The sequence below is a fragment of the Halichoeres trimaculatus genome, unplaced genomic scaffold (genome assembly GCF_033239565.1).
Source record: "Halichoeres trimaculatus isolate MK-OKI-2021-1 unplaced genomic scaffold, fHalTri1.1 fHalTri1_scaffold_6, whole genome shotgun sequence".
Lineage (NCBI taxonomy): Eukaryota > Metazoa > Chordata > Actinopteri > Labriformes > Labridae > Halichoeres > Halichoeres trimaculatus.
The window spans coordinates 23,818,729-23,837,991 of NW_027437184.1; the positions used below are offsets into that span (position 1 = coordinate 23,818,729).

At 40.9% G+C, this 19,263-nt stretch overlaps 1 protein-coding gene and 1 long non-coding RNA gene across 2 annotated transcripts in view; one reads left to right on the plus strand and one right to left on the minus strand.

The window, feature by feature from the left end:
- The window catches only part of LOC141792057 (uncharacterized), a 71,663-nt gene that overhangs the window by 5,560 nt on the left and 46,840 nt on the right, over positions 1-19,263 (minus strand). The gene's annotated exons all lie outside the window — the stretch shown is intronic.
- On the plus strand, positions 593-14,516 carry LOC141791638 (uncharacterized). Its single transcript, XM_074672235.1, has 4 exons — positions 593-731; positions 1,939-5,170; positions 8,993-9,067; positions 13,883-14,516. Exons 2-4 carry the CDS (start codon positions 2,586-2,588, stop codon positions 14,100-14,102), a joined length of 2,880 nt encoding a protein of 959 aa, XP_074528336.1. The 5' UTR covers positions 593-731; positions 1,939-2,585; the 3' UTR covers positions 14,103-14,516.

Consider the following 19,263-nt stretch of genomic DNA (forward strand, 5'->3'; position numbering starts at 1 on the left):
CACAGCCTCTTTAAAGAGGATCACATTAAGTATGAATAATTTTCAAAAATGTAATTTTTTTTCTTTTTCTTTTTTTTGCATTTTACTTTGTTTTTAATCTGCTGCTAGGGCATTTTCCTGCTTTTTTTATCTTGCTTGGTAATTTACACACAGTCCCTACCCCACTGATGCAAGTCACTTCCTCCCTCTCTCTGTCTCTGTCTCTCCCTGGCTCTCTTCTGCTTTCTCCACCCAGCTGTAGATCAGGCTGGATGAAAGCAGGGAGGAGGGATAGTGACAGCAATAGAGAGAGGGAGAGAGGAGTAAGAGAGAGAGGTAGAGGGGAAGGGAGGAGGAGGTACAAAGGCGAGCCATAGTAGGACAGAGTGTATTGGAGGGCAGTATACTGTAGCAGCATACTGCTGTGTTGTGATTATGGAGTGAGCATGGAGTAGCAGGACCAAAACAAGAGGAGAGGAGAAGAAGGAGGACACAGCTTGCTTTTACGCCTGATCAATAAAAGGTGGATCAGTTCAGAGTCTGAGCGGTGGAGAAGAGGGCTCATTAAAACAGCTCTGCTCTGCACAACTGAACGCCTGCAGGCTCCTTTTGAGTTTGGATCCCCGCACGATGGGACTTGAAATGTGAGGACAAAGTCACTCCAAACCTCGAGGACCTGGGAGAAAAACGAGAGCTGCCTCTTAACATTAGGACTCAGGATATAAGTCATCTTGCAGCAGCACCCCAAACAGGTAAGCAAGCTAAACCTATCAGAAAACCACATCAGGTATTAACTCTGATGGAGCAGAGACAGCTCTCTCCTTAAGTCCCAGCCATTTAACAAGTGTGTGACAACACAAGATAATGTGTCTTATCTGCTTCGCCCAAGGGGGATTCAATGGTGTCTTAACAGAGCAGGACAGTTGTCACTTAATGTTAGATGATGAAAACAAACATAGGTCAGTGACCCAGCTCGGGTAACGTCTGATGACATGACAGACAAGTATTGGATGACTAAACATCCTGTTTTTAATTTTGACATTCTTGGATGAGGACTGCTGGTGGTGGTTGAAAGGAGCTCTTTCAGTATGTGACTGCATGGAAATGTCAGAAATTCATTCTTGCAGTAGTAGCACTAAATGTAACACTTATTGAGACTGTTCAAGTGCAAAAAAATCAAATGCATGCTTACCTGCAGGCATGCCCCCCTGATGCTTTGATTAAATTGTTAAAATGACCTCCTGCACACACAGAAAAAAACAGCACTCATGCGTTTCATGGGCACACACAAAAAGCCACCCCTGTGAAAGTGTGTTCCTCTTAAATGCACGGTGTAATGAAGCCTGTACTGTATCATCAGAGTATATACTCTGGCTTCATTCCAAGGTGAGCTGAATGTGGAGGACAACAGAGTGAGAGCTGCTCGCTATGACAAACATTTCAACAAGAGAGGACGAGGAGAGACAGAGAGTTCATCACAGGAGCTTTAGTTTGAAAACGTATCCACAAATAAATAATTCTTTGTGCTGTCAGACACTGAGAGGGGATCTATATGTGGTGTGTTTGAAATGCTAATACAATATAGAGCACTTTCCTCCTTTATTATCAGCCTGAGCAGATTCTATTTCCTTCCCAGTCACACCACGTCAGGAAAGTTTAAAATTGAAAGTGTAATTAGTTCTGTCTTATCGCTTAATGTGCAAAAGATTTTTGACACTCCAGTTATCCTTCATCACTGCGGCATTGAAGCAAGCCCTTGTCTCAGCTCTGGCTCTTTGTTTTGTTTCAACTTGTCCTGCTTACTCACGAGAATCATCTCATCATAAACTTATTCCTCTTTTACTTTTAGACGGATGTAATGGTGTGGAAACACCGACGCTCTCTTCAATTCACAGACTTTTGAGTTGCTCAGACAAGGGATGGGGAGGAGAGCGGCTGACCTGACAACTCCGGTTCCAGTTTTAGGTGTTCCAGCCCTGGTTGGTGTGCGTGGTTGGAGGACGACAGGAGCAGACAGAAGCGCGGGAGCCCTGCTGCTGCAGACGTGGGGACCTCAGTGCAGCGTTGGTGTTCAGACGTCTCCGGGGATAAGCAGACCACCCACGGTGCAGCACTTAACTGATACTCTCTCGACTCCATCAGATAGCATTACTCAAACATACAACAGTTACATTACCACAGAAACGGAGTACAGGGATATATTACTGCTAACAAGGAGTGACAAGGAGAAAAGGGCTATTTTAAAACAGAAAAGTGGGGAATCAAAGACCAAAAAGGAAGTGACTTTCAAAGCACTTGGAGGTGAGGCCTCTACGGATGTGACCTCCGCTCAGAGCAACAGAAGTGGGACTTTTTGCTTTGCCAGAGCAATCAAGACCAACCCAAACTTTGCAGGGAATCCAAAGCCTAAATCAAAACCTGCTGTTCGTTATACCAATGGCAGTGTGGTTGATTCAGAGGCAATCGGTGGAATTAGTGTTCACAGTGATGAAGCAGAGCTCGGGAGGGGCGCTAAGTCTCATGGAAGAGACGAAACAGGACTGCAAGGTGATTATGCAGAGCAGGCTGGGAAGACACTGCTGTTATCTGAACCAAGATCTCTTGGTATGCATAAGAAAATATGCAGCAATTGTGGCGGGAGACAGTATCTAACCACTGCATTCGCTGCTGCAGCAGGGAGCAACCCATTAGCTGATGCTAGTCTTGGAGATAAACCACCAAAGTCGAGCGTCTCTTTGCTTTCAACTAAGACCCAGATGCCCCATATTGATAACAACCAAAAGTCAGGTCATGATGAAAAGCTACAGAGCAACACGTGTAAGGACAATAGGACAAACATTACAACCAATCCACATCTGTTATATCTCAGTGAAGACCTAAAGAATCGTAACACAGCCCATCCAGCTTGCCCAGTGCACTCCAAAGCCCATGTGGTCACTTTATCACAGTCACATCCTGTAGGTAAAGCAACACCAGCTCAGCCAACAACGATCCTCCACGCTAAAAGCGTCACTGTCACCAAAGCAACCATTGAAACAAGGCAAGACAGCTTGATGGAGCAATCTTCCCCGAAACAGTCACGAGAGTGTAAAATCCCCCGCCCAACGAGTCTAACGTTGACGCCACAGATGGCTACGGCAACAAAATCAAATAACCCACAATCACATACTTATCCTAAACCAATTAAAACATCAGAGCAGAACTCTGCACAACTTAACACGGCTAAAAGTGTTAGCGTGTCCGTACACGCTGCACCCCTTTCCCCACCTTCTTTTTCATACACCACAGCTGCAGGACAGGTCAACCCATCCTCTACCAACACACATGAAACAACAACAGTTTTTAAGTCTGCGCTGATGTCGACTGAAAGTATACCTGCTAAAGTTGCTAATGCTACACAGAAAGCGCAGCCCTCACTGCACGCAGTAAGAGTAAATATGGCAGCAGATGCATCTAATAGTCCACGAATGACCCCAAAATGCCCCGGCTTATCTCGAACAGCAAGTGCAAGAGACCCCATACATAAACCAGAAGCAGCTGTACGACTTCTACCTGCAAGGCCACCACGTACTTCATCAGATCCAGGCCGTAAACCACACGAAAAGTCATCCTCGAATGCTGACAACAAATCATCAGGCAAATCGCTTTTTCCTGACATCCCCCCCAATATATCACAAACACAAACGCCACATCAGTCTTGCAGCACTACTGTCCCACAGTCCACTCTGAATCAAAACTCCAATCAAGTTATGCAAAAGAGCGCCGAACATCAAACTGTCCTCGTCGAAGTTCATCTAATTAGACCTACCTCTTCAAAATCTGACCCTGCACTTCACGTCTCGACAGCATCTCCGAATGTGACAAAATCTCGACACCCGAGAGCTAGGTTCCCTTCAAGAGCACCTGCCACTTCCAAATCCACGTGTAACAGCCCTCTTTACAAAAATAAAACCCTCAGGAACTCCTCAATCAGTCTGAAAAGTTCACCTCCCACAGCTCCAACCTCTTCATCTACATTGGCAGAAAACCAAAGTAGTGTCTGTTTTTCAGGTACAATCTCACTTCAATCAGTAGATGCAACAAAAAACAGGCAAGAAGTTAGTCTGAATGCACCGTCCCACACACACCATCAGGTAACAGCCGCAAAAACTCAATCAAGTAATGAATCTAGTGTATCCAATGTTGTTTCCAATCAGAAAAACTCAAAAACAACTCCAGTCGCATTTTCTGGGCCGCCAAATGTGTCAAAAAGCCAAATCAGAGGCGTTGATGCAAGCAACCAAAAATCTAGCATTATTCCAAACAGTAAGTCTCACGCAGACACAAACAAATTTAATGGTAATCTAATCAATGAATTAGCTGTGTATGAGTCAAAAGACCATGAGGAATCACATTTATCACAGGTCACTAGCCTTCTGAATAACATTTCCCTAATGAAGTCAAGAAGCACTTGTCTGCGGGGGAGCATAAACATAGAACAACTAAGAGTCGCGAACTGTCAGGGATGCACAGGAAAAGAACAAGAGGCACACTCTGGTGCATGCCCACCAGTAAGAGGAGCCTACGAGACCAATCCAAACACAGAAAAGTTTGCCCCAGGAGTATCGTTCAAGCGTGAGGATATTAAGCTAAAATCCAATGCAGAAGAACAGACACATCCAAACAAGTCAACACCCTCTGTCACAGCACAAATTAACTTTGCACTACAAAATCCTCATGTCCACCCTGTAATCAAATCTTCTGCCAAGCAAACCTCTAATTCAGATCCTCCATCACGAACACAAGCACAGGCACATCCAGAGCTCTCTTTCACTGCACCAGCCTCTGTTACCAGCAAGGGACAGCTTTGTTCGCACACAGGCCCTGAACGTGATCCCACATTGCCATCATCAACAATGCATCCGGCATCCCCTCCCCGCCCACAGACCTGCAAGGCAGAAGCAATCATCAGACCCGGTTCAAACTTTAGCCCCACTCCCCTCCGGTCGTCCCAAGAGGACCCCTGCCTGGCTCACTCCCACCCGGCTGGAGCAGCTCTGCTGCTGCCTCCCTCCCCACAGTACTGCAAATCAGCAGCCCTGCAGCAGAGGCTGGAGACAGTGGAGGCCAGCCTGGCAGCCAATAAGGACAGGATAACCACTCTGCTCAACATTATCCATGACCTGGAGACATGCCATACTCCCACCAGCGGGTAAGAGGGTGTGTGAGTGTGAGCATCTGCATATCTGTGTGAGTGAGAGAAGTGTAGGTGAGCTGAATCTCTGTTTGAGCTTGTGTTGCATATCAAAGTGAAACAACACTCTTCCACAATGCCTTATTAAAGATTTAACCTACAATTTGTCTGCAATACGAAACCTGCAGGGTGGGATATGATCCATGAATGATTAATATACTCTACCTTTAGGCCAATACAGGCGCAGCTTTTTGCCAGATTCTGGCAAGTCTAGGGCAGTACTGAAACAGCAGCTCTGCAGTGCTGATCTTTGACTTTCCAGGGAGACAACACTTGAGTTTGCAGGAACCACTCAATGACTCAAAGTTCACTGGCAAAACATTTTTTTAGCAATCTATAAAACTTGTGTAAGTGTGTTTGTGTATTTATTTGAGTGATTTTTTTTTTTTTACTTTCTCTTCAATGAAGAAACTACTGATTAATGTGATGCCAATAGGCAGCCCTTCAGAAAAGGGCAAATATACCTTTTGTTTGCCAAGGTCTGGTTTGCAGCTGCAGATCTGCTGTTTGATTAGATAAAGTATTACATATAGCACCAGACAAGAATCAGAGACCTCTCAAAGTTGGTGGTTTTCTCTGGATCATCATTACATTGGTTTATGTCTGAGTGAAATTAACACATTCTGGAAAAATCTACACTGCATTTTTCCAAACTACCAAATAAAATCACTTTACTTAAGTCTGAGAAAGGAAACAAAAAGACGCAATATTTGTATATTTCATTTTTAAACAATAAAACTTGTGTTATTCAAGTTTTCATGCTTTTAATAGCACGCTCTCCACTGGTCTTTCAGATTGCTTTTGGATAACTTCTTGCCACTCTTGACAGAAAGAAGACCAAACTCTGACATGTTTCTAGATCAGCTCTCAAATGTTAGAGCTCTTTAAAATGTTTGATTAGTCGCCTGATTCTTCAGAGGACAAGTACCAAAGCTGGAGTGTAGATTTTCAGAAGGTAATTTCAGTCGAAGAGCGGACCAGAGCTCGTCTGAAGGCTCAAACACGAACAATTAACACCTGTCCCGAGCTTACACAAAGAGCTGGAGTATTATTTTTAGCACCACTGAAGCTACATAATTTTAATCCTGATGTGCCAGACACATGATTCAAATGTGGCGACACTGGAGGAACATCTTCTCACTGCTTGTATGGAAATGTGAAGTGATGAAGAGTTTCTTAAAAGAGAAAGGAAAAAAGCCACAAAAAACTGAGGAATTTTGCATCATTTACCCAAGACTCTCTACCTTTAAGAAAAGTGAACATTCACTTTTGCACTCCCTCTCCTTACAGCTCTGTAGGAAGAGCTGTAGGATGTTATTAGGTATATTTGCTTAATCACTGAAAAGTGAGAAGAAACCAAGTATGAATAAGTACATAGTAAAGACATCATCATGATTTGTAACAGGAAAAACTTACAAACACTAGAGGGGAACTAGAAGCTTTAGAAAATCTTCATATTTTCACTCTTTTTTTCTTCGACAAAATGTTAGCAAAGATTAAAACTATGAACTGTTAGAAAGCAGGGTGGGCCACTCTGTTCTGACAGTCCAGATTCAAGTTAAAATGCAATGCCTGTGTGCCTTTATCTTAGCTACGCTTCTCTTCATTTGGCTTTTCACTTCATACAACTCTGTATTTGCCGTCAGACCGTCCTCATTTGACTTCCTGCTGCAGCTGCTTGTTTTGTTAACAAATCTGTAATTCAGTCTGACCCTTTGTCTCTGCCGCCATGTGTATCCCATCATGGAGAGGAATATATATAGACCCACTGGAACGCTAAATGCTACTTTATTTATGACATGAATCGTGTGGCCTGTCTACCTTGATTCAGGTCCTGCAGCAGACTAATTTCTGGCTCCATCACTGTATCAGACCAACCATTATATTAACGTGTAATGTTTGTGTGTTACAATTTAACCTTTCAAGACCCAGCATCCACATATGTGGACATTTCATTTCTGCCTATCAGACCCATGATACTTTTTTTTTTTACTTTGAGCAATCAGCCACATTTAGGGACACTGCTCACATTATCTGTTGGTGAATCACAACATTACACCAATTTTAGTGAAAAAAATGTATTTAAGTCAATAACACTAATAACAAACAACTGATAGAGAACTCATAACACAAATTATCAAACTTCCTGTACAAAGACCAAATTTAGTTATTTTACTTATTAGGTCTCACTTATCCCAAATAGCAAGGTGAATCAAAAAATGAACACCAGACAAAAGCTCAAGAAAAGAAAGAGTTAAATTGAAGAGGTCTTGTCTGTCGATCTGGAGATGTGCATCAGTTTAAGTAACCCCTCAGTTAAGTATTACAATAATCATGGAGCATTACTTAAGTGCAGGTCTGTCTAGTATCTGGTCACGCACCCTGATGTATAAATGTTTTTTTTTATTATTTTATTATTATCAACACTGTGAATTGTGTGGTTGCATTTTTTTGTTTTTACATTACACATTTTTTACATGTTGCCTATTTTTTATGCTATTTCTGTTCCCCCTGATGTGTGATATCTACTCACAAAAATGGATGGAGAGGTGGTGCAGCCTTTAAAAAAGATTTTAAAAAAAAATAGAATTCTAAAAGTAGCAGTAATTGCCTATAAAATGTATTTATTTATTTATTTATTTATTTATTTAAATTAGGACTATGCATATTAATCAACATATCAGCAAAAGCTTCAATGTAAATATGCCAGAGTTAGCCCAATAGCTAATTTAGATCTGCAGTCCTAAGGCAGGTAAGGACAGTTAACATTGACACACACAAGAGAAACAGAACATACACACAGACATTACACACATGTAGTAACAATAATGCATTAAATCATTCTCACAAAGTTTGAGAGTCCCCAAAATATTAAAAAAAAAAAAAACTGAACAAGGATGACTTAGTGTGAGCATTTTTGGTTGGTTTTTAACCAATATTTCAGAGCTGTTTTAAAGGCTGAGTAGGTGCCACTGGGAAATAGAGGAACAATAAGTGCTTTAAAACAAAACTATTCAAAAACGAATATTCAAATAAATTATGCCAACAACAAGAAGGAACCTGATATATAAAAAGCTCTATTTACCAACTTCCTCCGATACAAGTCGGAGTCATCATATGAATTAGATTAAAAGGATCAATCTGACTGATGATTTTCCTGCTGCTTTTACATGCAGCACATTTTCAGTTGTGGACCCCTTCTAACCTTGAAATGCATCTTAAATGAAGCCTGAAAGCAAAATAAGTCAGGGTTCAATGTTCAGGGCCTGACAAGCTGCACAAACACCTTTTGAAGGCAAACATATGTTAAGATGACATCAGGCTGTCCCTGTGCACATAATAAATATGCAGTTAATTAGATTTTAATATGATGATGTGAAGCCATTGCTTCATTGTTCCAAGTTTACACACTGATCTGTGAATGTGTGCTGGACTGTGACACAGACCTGTTCAGTTGTTTCACCAGGCACATCTCAGGGATTTTTTTAGCCGCGTAACTCTCCTGGGTCGAATAACAAGAATTAAAACCACCTTCAGGCGATGTGTCTCAGTCAATCATTCTCATCCGGTGGTGTGTGCTAATAAGTCATGACTGCCTCTGAGGTCATGTTTCAGAACAACCGCCTCCTTAAAACCGACTGGTGTCTGACGTAGAATAGTTGTCATACGTCTACTCACAGCAAGCAGCAGCTGAATAAAAGGCCGAGAAGATGAGCTGAGAGGGTATATTGCACATATTTCCTGTTTGCTTTTTAATTTACTTGCTTTTTTGTGTCCCAGGCGGCGCAGCAACAATACTGGGCAGGACCTCAAAAACTGCTCAACCTGCCAGAAGACAGCTTGTATTGTGTACAGGTGAGATAATAGCGAAATTGCCAATTTTCTCTGCATGCCATGTTTAAACTGATAAGTGATCGAAGCAGCTCAGGAAGCGAGTTTTTGCTAAATGAAACTATTGTTGCAGAAAATCACGGATTTATGGTATGAAATTGCTTTTGTTGCTGCTCGGTGTTGTCTACGAGGCTGGGAACAGGACATTTTTCCTTTAGATACACTTGTGTGGGCTGAAAAACATTTAAATGGATCAATATTTCATGTCAGGACTGTCGGGTAGATGTAGCATAAAAGATGACTTCACTAAATATTTTGAGACAGCAAAACCACAATGGATTACTTAATTCAAGGACGAGTTTTGAAACACAAGTTTATTTAAAGTTCCTTTTGTGCAAGAGACACGATTCATCAAGATTAAACCCATTTGGCATCCCAGTTGCCGGGCAGTTCTCTGCCAGCGGGCTCCCGTCACTTCACTAAAAAGGAATGACTTACTGTACGGGCAGCTTACCAAATGAAAAGCTCCTTACTCCTCATTTGTTTCCTGCGCAGAATACATATGGAGATTACATTTTCCTCTCACAGCAAAACCATAAATCTTTTTGGAGCAACTGTCACATTTAAGCATGGACTGATTGTGGTTCAATCTGTTCACACAGCAGATTTATGCAGATTGAGATTGAGACACTCTAAAATTGAAGCTGCCAAAGAAGAACAAAGTCGAAACAGTTGAGCTGCTCCGTGATTTATAACGGTCACCTCTCTGAGGTCATTGTTTGCATCCATCTGCAGACAAAAGGGGTTTCAAATGCAAATAAAAAATATCATCTGTTTAGCTTGGCAGATAGAGACAAGCTGTAAGAAGTTGGTGAGGCACTCTATCTTGCATTGTGACGTCCTGCTGTTAGATATTTTTAAATTCTGCAACATTTTCAGATACAGAGCTCTTTGCATTTTTATCCAATAACAACAAAGAAAGTTGGTGGATTTGTGCAGTTGTGGTATGTTATATAGAACTATAGCACATTACAGAAATATACTGATGTATGTCATTTGACTTTGTGTAAGGTAGGGTGATTTTAGAATCAGATCATCAGGGGAGTCTGCTACAAAAAGACTGTGATATAGAAGATTATTTCACCACTTATTTTATTGACCAACAAAAAAAAAAGCTGTATTCAAAACAACAATACTTAATATCCTGAGTTTAACACCAAGCATTTTTAGGACAGGAAAGTTAGGACGCTAATTTTGCAGGTACTACTCTTATAACCAAAGGTAGGATTACCAGGAAGGTATAAATGCATCAGTTACTATGAACCATCCTGTAATAAGGTGGTCAGAATATCAGAATTTCACCTCACAATAATTTCCTTTAAAAAACAAAAAAGAAAAATCACAGTTATAATTTACCTTTATCTACGTGTATGAAAATTTGGGAAAAAGTCCATTTCTATTTTCTCCCTCATGCCGTCACAGTAGTTCCATTCTTCCTGCAGTGTCTGTGAGCACAATATCCATAAAACTCAGAGCAAACTTTTTAGGGGTGGTTGGATAGACTACCTTGCTTTTATCTTTCATTCTCTCCGACATGATATTCGCTGCAGCAGAAGCTTTACACTGCATTAAAGGCTTGCAAGCTAGCTGACAAGCAAGTCTTCTTCTTCTGCTTCTGAACCACAAACACAGTAATTGAAAAAAGCTGATCCTCACAGGAAAATAAACCCCACTTTTTTAGAGCCCGGCTCAAAAACATATTTGGTCTGAATAGATTATTTCTCTATTGGAACACACTGTACTGTGGGTGAATGTTTTTTTGTTGTTGTTGTTGCTTTGGTATGAGATATTGATGTTGAGATTGGGATTTTTGTAAAAGTAGGGGCATGGCTCACTTGATAAACAGAGGAGCGTACTGCAGCTGTTAGCTTGAGGACCAGAAGCTTGCCTCAGCTCCACCTCTTTGCCTGTTGTTAGCTCATCTAAAAAATGAGTCAGCATTTTTAATATAGAGATCATCATGATAGTGTCCAGAATTACACTTTTAAAATCATTGAGTGATGTCACAGAGACTAGTGCTATGTATTATACTCCCACTGATTCTCCTTTGAAAAGAACAAGCGGCAACCTCAAGAGTATGGGACGATGCAGGAGTGCTAAAATCTGCTGTTTCTCGCGTGTCTGCTTGAAGCTAGCTCCAGGAAGTACAGGAAGTCACTTACTCGCCAAGCAAAAAACAAAGGCATTCTTAAAGCAGAAATTAACCTCTTTACAGCCTGGTTTAAAAAACGTCTCCTGTTTGAATCGCTAATTCACCCCCCGCACTCACTGTGGGGGGGTGAATTTTTTTCGAACTCAGCAGTTCAGAGGATATTAAGATCGCAGGCTCCCCCAATCACAGGCACAGCTCAGGGTCACGTGACCAACAAGCGCTCTATAGCTGTACGCAAAGCCCTTGCCACTACCAATATGGCCGATAGCCGACAGGTGACGTCAGGGGAGAATACAGCTGTGTCCCAATTCAGGGGCTGCAGCCTATGAAGGCTGAATTTGAAGACCGATTATGTCACAGCGGTGTGTCGAAGGCTGTCTCATTTCAAAGGCTCCTTCAAATGCAGCCGACAAATACGGCCTCTTTTCCGGGTGCCACGAAAGGACGGATTCGGTGAATCCTTCATAGCCTCACGCATCCCAAGATCCATTGCGCGTAAATGCCGAAGATGATGGACACGGCTGAACTCCAGAAGGAGTCCTGTTTTATCCAGATGTAAAGGATTTCTGGCAACGACTATGTGATTGTGTTTCTAAAGCATCAAAGAGCATTTTGTTTTACTGTAAAAATGCGTTATTTGGGCTTTTTAAGTAATATACTGAGAAAAAACAGTTCTTTATAAATCTTCTCATTATTGAATAGAAATATGTTAAATGTAAATTCTCTGGGGAAAAAAAAATCAGCTGCTTGTATTTTATACATTTTTTATCTATCATCCTTCTAGCACTTGTTCAAATGTTTAAAATGTACGTTGTTGCCTCATGTAAATGGTGGTTCTATACTCTATCAATAAAGAAAGTACTAATAATAGTAATACTAATAATAAAAATAATAATAACGCAAAGCAAAATAAAAAAAAAATAGAAAAAGTCATCCTGTTTTAAACGTGAGGAGTTGGTTTATGTGTATTTGAAAAGTAACGTAAGCCTGACAGGTGAGGGCGGTGCTGTGTGACGTCGAGGGTGACAAACAGGAAATGTTTCATAGACCAGACTGTCTCAACTCAGTTTGGCCTTTGTGGTCTACGCAGGCTACGAAGGCTGGGTCCTCCAAAGGCTACACCCTACGGAGGCTGCAGCCCATGAATTGAGACACAGCCTACATCCATGTTTTATACAGTCTATGGAAAAGAACCACAACAACCTCCTAATGTGAACCAGTCATTTGCTTGGTGCTACAACATGCTCATTTAAACAGACGGTTAACATTTGTACTGTTTTTTGTGACAGACCTATTCTCTTATGTTCTCATTTTGAACTGGAAATATGTTTCATTAAAATCATCAGAGTTCATTTCTTGCCTTTTAAAAAGTCTGTTTAGTGAAAGTACCTTCATCTAAATTATATCTCAACAGAAATAACTGGTTTCATTTTGAACCTCTGGGTAATTCTAAAGAGGGAGATTTTGTTCTTCAACTTGACATGTCACGAAGACTTCAGTCCTTATCTACCCATTACCTGTGATATTTTGGTTGTAAAGTTGTCCACCCACTCATTCAGTGTCATACGGTTCATGCAGCTCTGAGCTTTATCAATATTAAACAGGATGCCACTTCATAGTCTTACTGCAGACATTATCCAGCAAGCAGGACGACAAAAATACCCGAATGAGAGAAGCTGGTGCAGAAGTATGTACGACGTGATCTTAACTGAACAGTTCATCTGTGTGGGTAAATAATCCTCAGCCCCAGTTTATGGAAGCAGCTCTAGGGAGTATCATATGAGAAATTTGTAGTGGAATACTGTGTGTTTGAGCTTTTAGATATTATTAACTTACCAAACTTATTTGTGATGAAAGCTAGAATATAATATTAAAAAACTTACAAAATAATCCTTGAATTTTAAATCTGGTTGAGAACATGTGATTATTGTGTCAGGGTTGCTGAAAAACTCCCAAAAAGGATCAGAAAAAGCCTACGCACTGAAGATTTAAGCACGTTCTCCAAGACTCATGGTGCAAAAGTGCTTAGCTCTCATATTCAGTCTTGGTTTCACTCATTAGCAGAAATGTTGCATCAGGTGGAGGCAACAGAAAAATGAAGTTTAAAAAATGATTGTCCCAGAAATATTGTACAGGCAAGGAAGGCTCAAAGGGGCTAATGGGTCCAAATCTTCACATCATGTTTGTGAGGAGGAAAAAAAGCCTCGTGCTCTACAGAGCAAAACCAAAAACAGGCAGTCTTGAAATGTTCAAAACCTTCCTCTTGATCCACTCATTTTCAAAAGCGCTTTTGCATGACAAAGAGATGTTATATAAGTTGATTGCTGACTGCAGTGTGTTGGCATCTGGTCCTTAAAGGCCAAGTGGGAGATAAAGATATTCAGACAGGATGTGAGCACCTTGAGAAAAGAAGAAACCCTGAACGTCTCCCTGCCAAAACCAATCAACCACTTTAAAACCTGACAAGAAAAGAGCTTCCCACATGGGAGAAAACAAGCAGCAGAGAGAAATGTAGCTGATAGAGCAAATCTGACAGCATTTCATTTAGCAGAGGCTAAGTCTTTAAGATTTTTGCCAGCCTTACATGTCTGTTCCTAACTTTTTTATTTTGCTTTGTGTCTGTCCAGTGTGGAGTATGACTTCAGGCAGCAGGAGAGACGCTTCTTGGAGGTCCTGAATTGTTCAGCGAGAGGAAATAATGCTTTCTCTGCACACCTGACCCAGCCCTTGAACTTTGGCCTGCTCAGAAATCTCATCATTAAGAGGTATAAAAAGTCAAAGGTGAAAAGCAAAAAGCTGTACAAGACCCTGTTTAAATGGCTACCGCGAAAAATCCAGAGGGTGTAAACTTTCACATTACATGTGTGCTGTTCAAGCTTTTTGTAATAAGTGACCAGCGGACGCCCCGGCAGAGGACTCTTATTACTCCCATCTTCCCCGTAGAATGAGATTACTCTGAATTACCCTGTAGAGTTTCACTCTCCTGCACACTGACAAAGCTTATAAGCCAGATTTTACACTTGAATTATTCCCCTGATCTCTGTGACCTACAGCTACTATCATCCATAAAGAGCTCTTTCTTTCACTTTGAGAGCGTTTGATAATTTGTTGTCAATGTGCCTGCTTAATCCTACTCATTTCTGTTCTACTTACACTGTTATGATAATACAATAGGAGCTCCTGTTCATGTTACCTTTCCCCTTTACCTGCCTCTCTTGCAAGAAAAATGTGCAAAAATACATTTTGGATATGCAAAAATAAACCAGAATTTATTAAATGTTTATGTGTGTACCGGTTGTTTCTTTTTCTCTGTACGCCAAGCAAAGATGTGCAGCTCCAGTGACTCTACTGCCGCAAAACTGTCCACACAAGAGGAGAAAATACAGAAACATTCATTATGCCTCTGCCAATTGTGCTGACGGTCTCCAAATCCCCGAACAATCTGAACTTCATAAAAGGTCCCTGTGTAAAACAATGACATGACCAAAAGGCAGCAATGAAGCGTGAGCCACAATCACAATGTTCATGAGCACATGCATAAAACCATGAACGCACTCATGAGCTCAGGGACAGAAGCATAAGAGGGAAAAGACAGAAACATGGAACAAAGCCTTGTGGTTGGTTCTGCTGAAGATATATTTTTTTATCTTCATAAATTATCAATGTGAAGGGAGCATGAGATTTAGAGCGTTTTGGTTAAAAGCTATGAGCGAGGATCATATGAACATTTTATTTTACTTGAGCTGCGAGCAAAGACAGTGATTTCCCTTTTGAGAGGGTAATACTTGGAAGCTTTAATTAAAATGACTCTTCGAAGAAATAACACTGGCTGAAATTCTCGCAGTGATGGAACCAGAGGGAGACATGTGGGTCTGCAGACTCTGCTCAGAAGCCTCACAAAGGGAAAAAGTTATCAACATTTTTCCTTCAGAAATCTAGTGGAGATCAATGTTTCATTAGGCAAACACTTTATTTTCATGAAGCTGCTTTTTTTTCTCTTTTCTTAAAGCTAACAATTGTACAAACCAGTATAAAGCTCTGACTGTACACAAAAAGTCTCCTTAAGCCTTTTGGGCTTGGGGACAGCTCAGTGTCATCTTATAAAGGCTAATCTCCCTCGGATAAAGCTCGCTTCAACAGTTTAAATTTCAAAAGAGCAAAGAGAGATGGATATTTATAATGCTGCTTAAAAGGCACAGTCACAACTTTGTATATTGTTGCTTCTTCTACTATGGTTTGAGTTACACTACGGGTCAGGATCCGGCTCACCATGTGTCTCTTTCAGACTGTTCCCACATTAGTGTCCAGTAACTGTCAGTATTTTCCCAACTCTTACAACAAACCTTGGAGAGTTTTTTTTTTTTTTAAATGGGGGGGGGTCAAAATGTTCATGTCAAGTTTAAAGGACTGGCTTGAGAACTGACAGAAGGCAAGAAGTGTGAGCTGGCTGTGTTTCACAACAGTCCTCTAGCTTCTGCCAGACGTACAGTATGTTTGACAAAGGCTTTGATTCTGCCAAACATATCAAATATGATACTTTAAGCACATTAAAGTGATATTCTGGGATGGAACAAGTTGGGTCCTATCACAAGGTTTAGGGCAGAAATTACCCCTACAGCAGTGTTTTTGTGCAGCAGAAGCCCAGGGCGCTCACACCAAACACCCCGTCCCTGCTCGTCTGCCGGTTTCCTCTGCATTCAGATGGGGCCATATTTTACTTGACCAAAAACACAAATAAATGGACTTCCACTGAAAAAATCTGATATCAGTCTGCATTCACGCTTTATTTAGAGAATTTTCAGCGCGTTACTTTCACACAAAAACACCGCTAAATAAGGCTCTAGTTCTCATCGTGTCATAAAACGGCGCTACCTCCGCTGCAGAGCCGCAGCTGGCTACGAGGCGCTCGCCGCTTAGTGTATTAGTCCGCGCGCGCGCGCGGCGTGCCAGATATAAACAAATGCAGGTAGTCTGCCAGGACAAAGAGACGCAATGAAAACTTTTTTAGGATATTGGTTTTACTATGTACTGGAGCTAGAAGTCAGATTTCAATGTGTTCCAAACTGCAGTAACTATATGCTGTTTAGCTTCTTCTCTTTGTTTCCTTTTTGTACCCAGTGTGATTATTAAGAAGCTTCAGTCGTGTTAAAGCAGAGAGGTCTAATGCCTTGACTTCAGAGTTCTTGCATTTCACAGCGTATAGACCTGCCAGTTTTGAAAAGTGGTTCTGCAAAATAACATTAGAGCAACAGCACCACAATGAGTCCTGGAGCCTAAGACAAATGGGTCAATAAAACAAAACATAAACAGGCAAGACAGCATACTGCAATTAAACTCCTTATCAAAGAATATATTTCATAGTTAATGAAAGAACCTGGCATGTGAGAACACAACACAGTTACGTTTGAAAATGAGTTCCACAATATCAGTCCAAGCCCTCCCCATGCAGCCATAAAAGGATCAGTCTAATTCACATAGTGGCAGAGAGGAAGAATTGAGTGTGTCTCTGTTATGTAATCATAGCAACAATATGATTGTATTGCTCCTTTTGAAGGGTGGTAAGTGGATAGAGCTAGAGGCAGATATTGGAGGGAAATTACTTAATCAATACCAAATTGTCTATTATGCCTCAGGAGATGATTCAGCACCAGTCAGGCATGAAACTGCAGAGCTGTTGCAAATAAGACGTGCACACTAACCTTAAAAAACAGCACCTAAAAACCTTTAGTGTTTTGTGGTGTCGTAGTTTTCCCTCAAAATGATGTTTAGCTGCTTTTTGCACTCAAGGTTACTGCCTCTGAACTTGCCTGTGAGCCATCAGGGCATTCAGCTACAGTGTAGTGTAAGCCACACCCAAAGACTGTGAAAAGAAAAAAAATGGGCATTATCTTGCTTGGCTCGATGTGAGGTCGGCAAAAAAAATGCTCCCCCTGGTGGCTGGCAGCAGTATAGGTCGAAAAATCTGTCTCCTGAGCCATTCTAGATGGGCTGTGGTAGAACTTATAAAAATGAATGAAATGTTTCTCACATCAGTTTGTTGTGGTGATCTGAGGAGCCTCTACTGAGAAGACTCTGGCTGCACAATGGCTGTGCCTCTGACAGGGGTATTTTGGCTTCAGAACTGTACAGTGGTAAAAAGCAGAAGCACGCTGTCCACTCTATATACAGACTATGGACACACCACTCTGGGCTGGCTTCTTTTCAAATGTTTAATGATTTCAGCAAAGCTTTTATGAACAAAAGTAAATTTAAAATGTACTCCCCTAATCTGAAATTAAGTAGGGTAGCACAAGATTTCATTACATATTAAGTTCAAGCTTGTAAGCATGAATTAATATGCAACCAGCATTTCTCTACCACTCTGTTAAAAAGCATAATTGCGAATGCAGTACAACAAAGTTTAGAAGTAACAAGAAATATCTCAGACCAGATTTTCTCAGCTTGAAAACAATTTCTGTGATTAATTTTGTAGTGATGGTGGACACGGGAGCCTAACTGTCAGACAGAAAAAGGACAGAAGAGCAGAAGAAAGATGAACAGGAGGGTGATACAGCCCAAGCTAAAGGCTAAACTGTCAGTGATAATGTTCATTCCAACCCACAGTCAGCAGATATTCTTCAGTGGTCTGTTCAAACTTGAGAGTCTATCAATAAAGTGAAGAGTGAGGTTATGTTAGCTCTGCTTATGGGTGTTGGCAGGACATGGCCAACAACGTAACACACTACATATGGACAGCTACTGAACTACTGTATGAACTGACAGTTTGCTTGTTGTTACGTTAGCCTACAGATCATAGCTGCTTGTAGCACAACTTGTAGCTAAAGTATGGCACAAACTTACAACATTTGCTTGTTGTCACGTTTTTTGGGAACTCTGATAAGAAACCAGGAGAGTGCTTTTTTTTAACTACCTGGGACCTTTTGCCTTATTTTTTTTTACATTTTCTAGATTTTTTCCATTAAGGGGAAATTTGTGAGTGTTTTTCGTGGTTATCCATAACATGCTTGAACCCTGAATCGGAAAGAAAATGACACATTTACCATTATTTGTTATGTGTGGGATCATAACTCATAGCTAGTTAAGATGCAAAAAGGGTAAAAATATTTTTTTTTTTAATAAAGAAAGAAAGACTTTAATTTTCCTTCATTTTCTCTACAATTAGATGGGCATAAGTTGTACACGCATGTATTATTGTCTTTTGAAATTGTTCTGTAAAGTTCAAGTATCCTTTTGGGAATTATAAAAGTCAACTAATTAAATATTTAAAAAAAAAAAGAAAATCTTTAATCGCTTTTACACAGCATTGCTCTTATCAACTCCAACCAGAATGATTTCCAGTTTGGTGAAATGATTTTAGCAGCAAACACTACACAGGTAGTAGCACCCAGTCTGCAGTCCTATGAAGCCCACAGCCACTTTCAAACCATTATTTTGGTTCACTGGTCCGTCTGGTTGAGGTCCAACGGCTTTCACCAGCTCCCTGAATAAAAAGCCATGAACAGCTGCCAGTTCATAAGCTCAAACACACTGCAAACTACCTGTGCATGAAAAGGAGAGCTGAGCTAAATGGGAGGCCAAAGAATGCTGAACACATACTGAGCCAATGAGGCCAACATTTCTCATCTCTGCAGCTAAAACAGAGCTAAAGGCCAAATAAATGAACTTAATTCGACAGATGGCAAGAAAGAAATGTGGCTCTGTTTTTGTTGCATAAGTAGAGGCGGTGGTTTGTTAACACTGAAGCTATAAGAACCCAAGAGGCTAATACTAACTCATTAGAGGCTGCGACCATGATGTAAGACGAGGTCAGACTAAATGTCACTTTGTGTTTTTCTCACTGTGGTGGAAAAACATGGTAATTTCTGGATGGAAAAGTTTGAATACATTTTGTACAGTTTAACTGCAGTAGCATTGTATTTGTAGGTAGTGATTGAACATAGCAGATCTTTGACCTCAGTGCTAAGGCTAAAGCAAGATATGTCTACTATCACAAAGCTGGAAGTAGTGA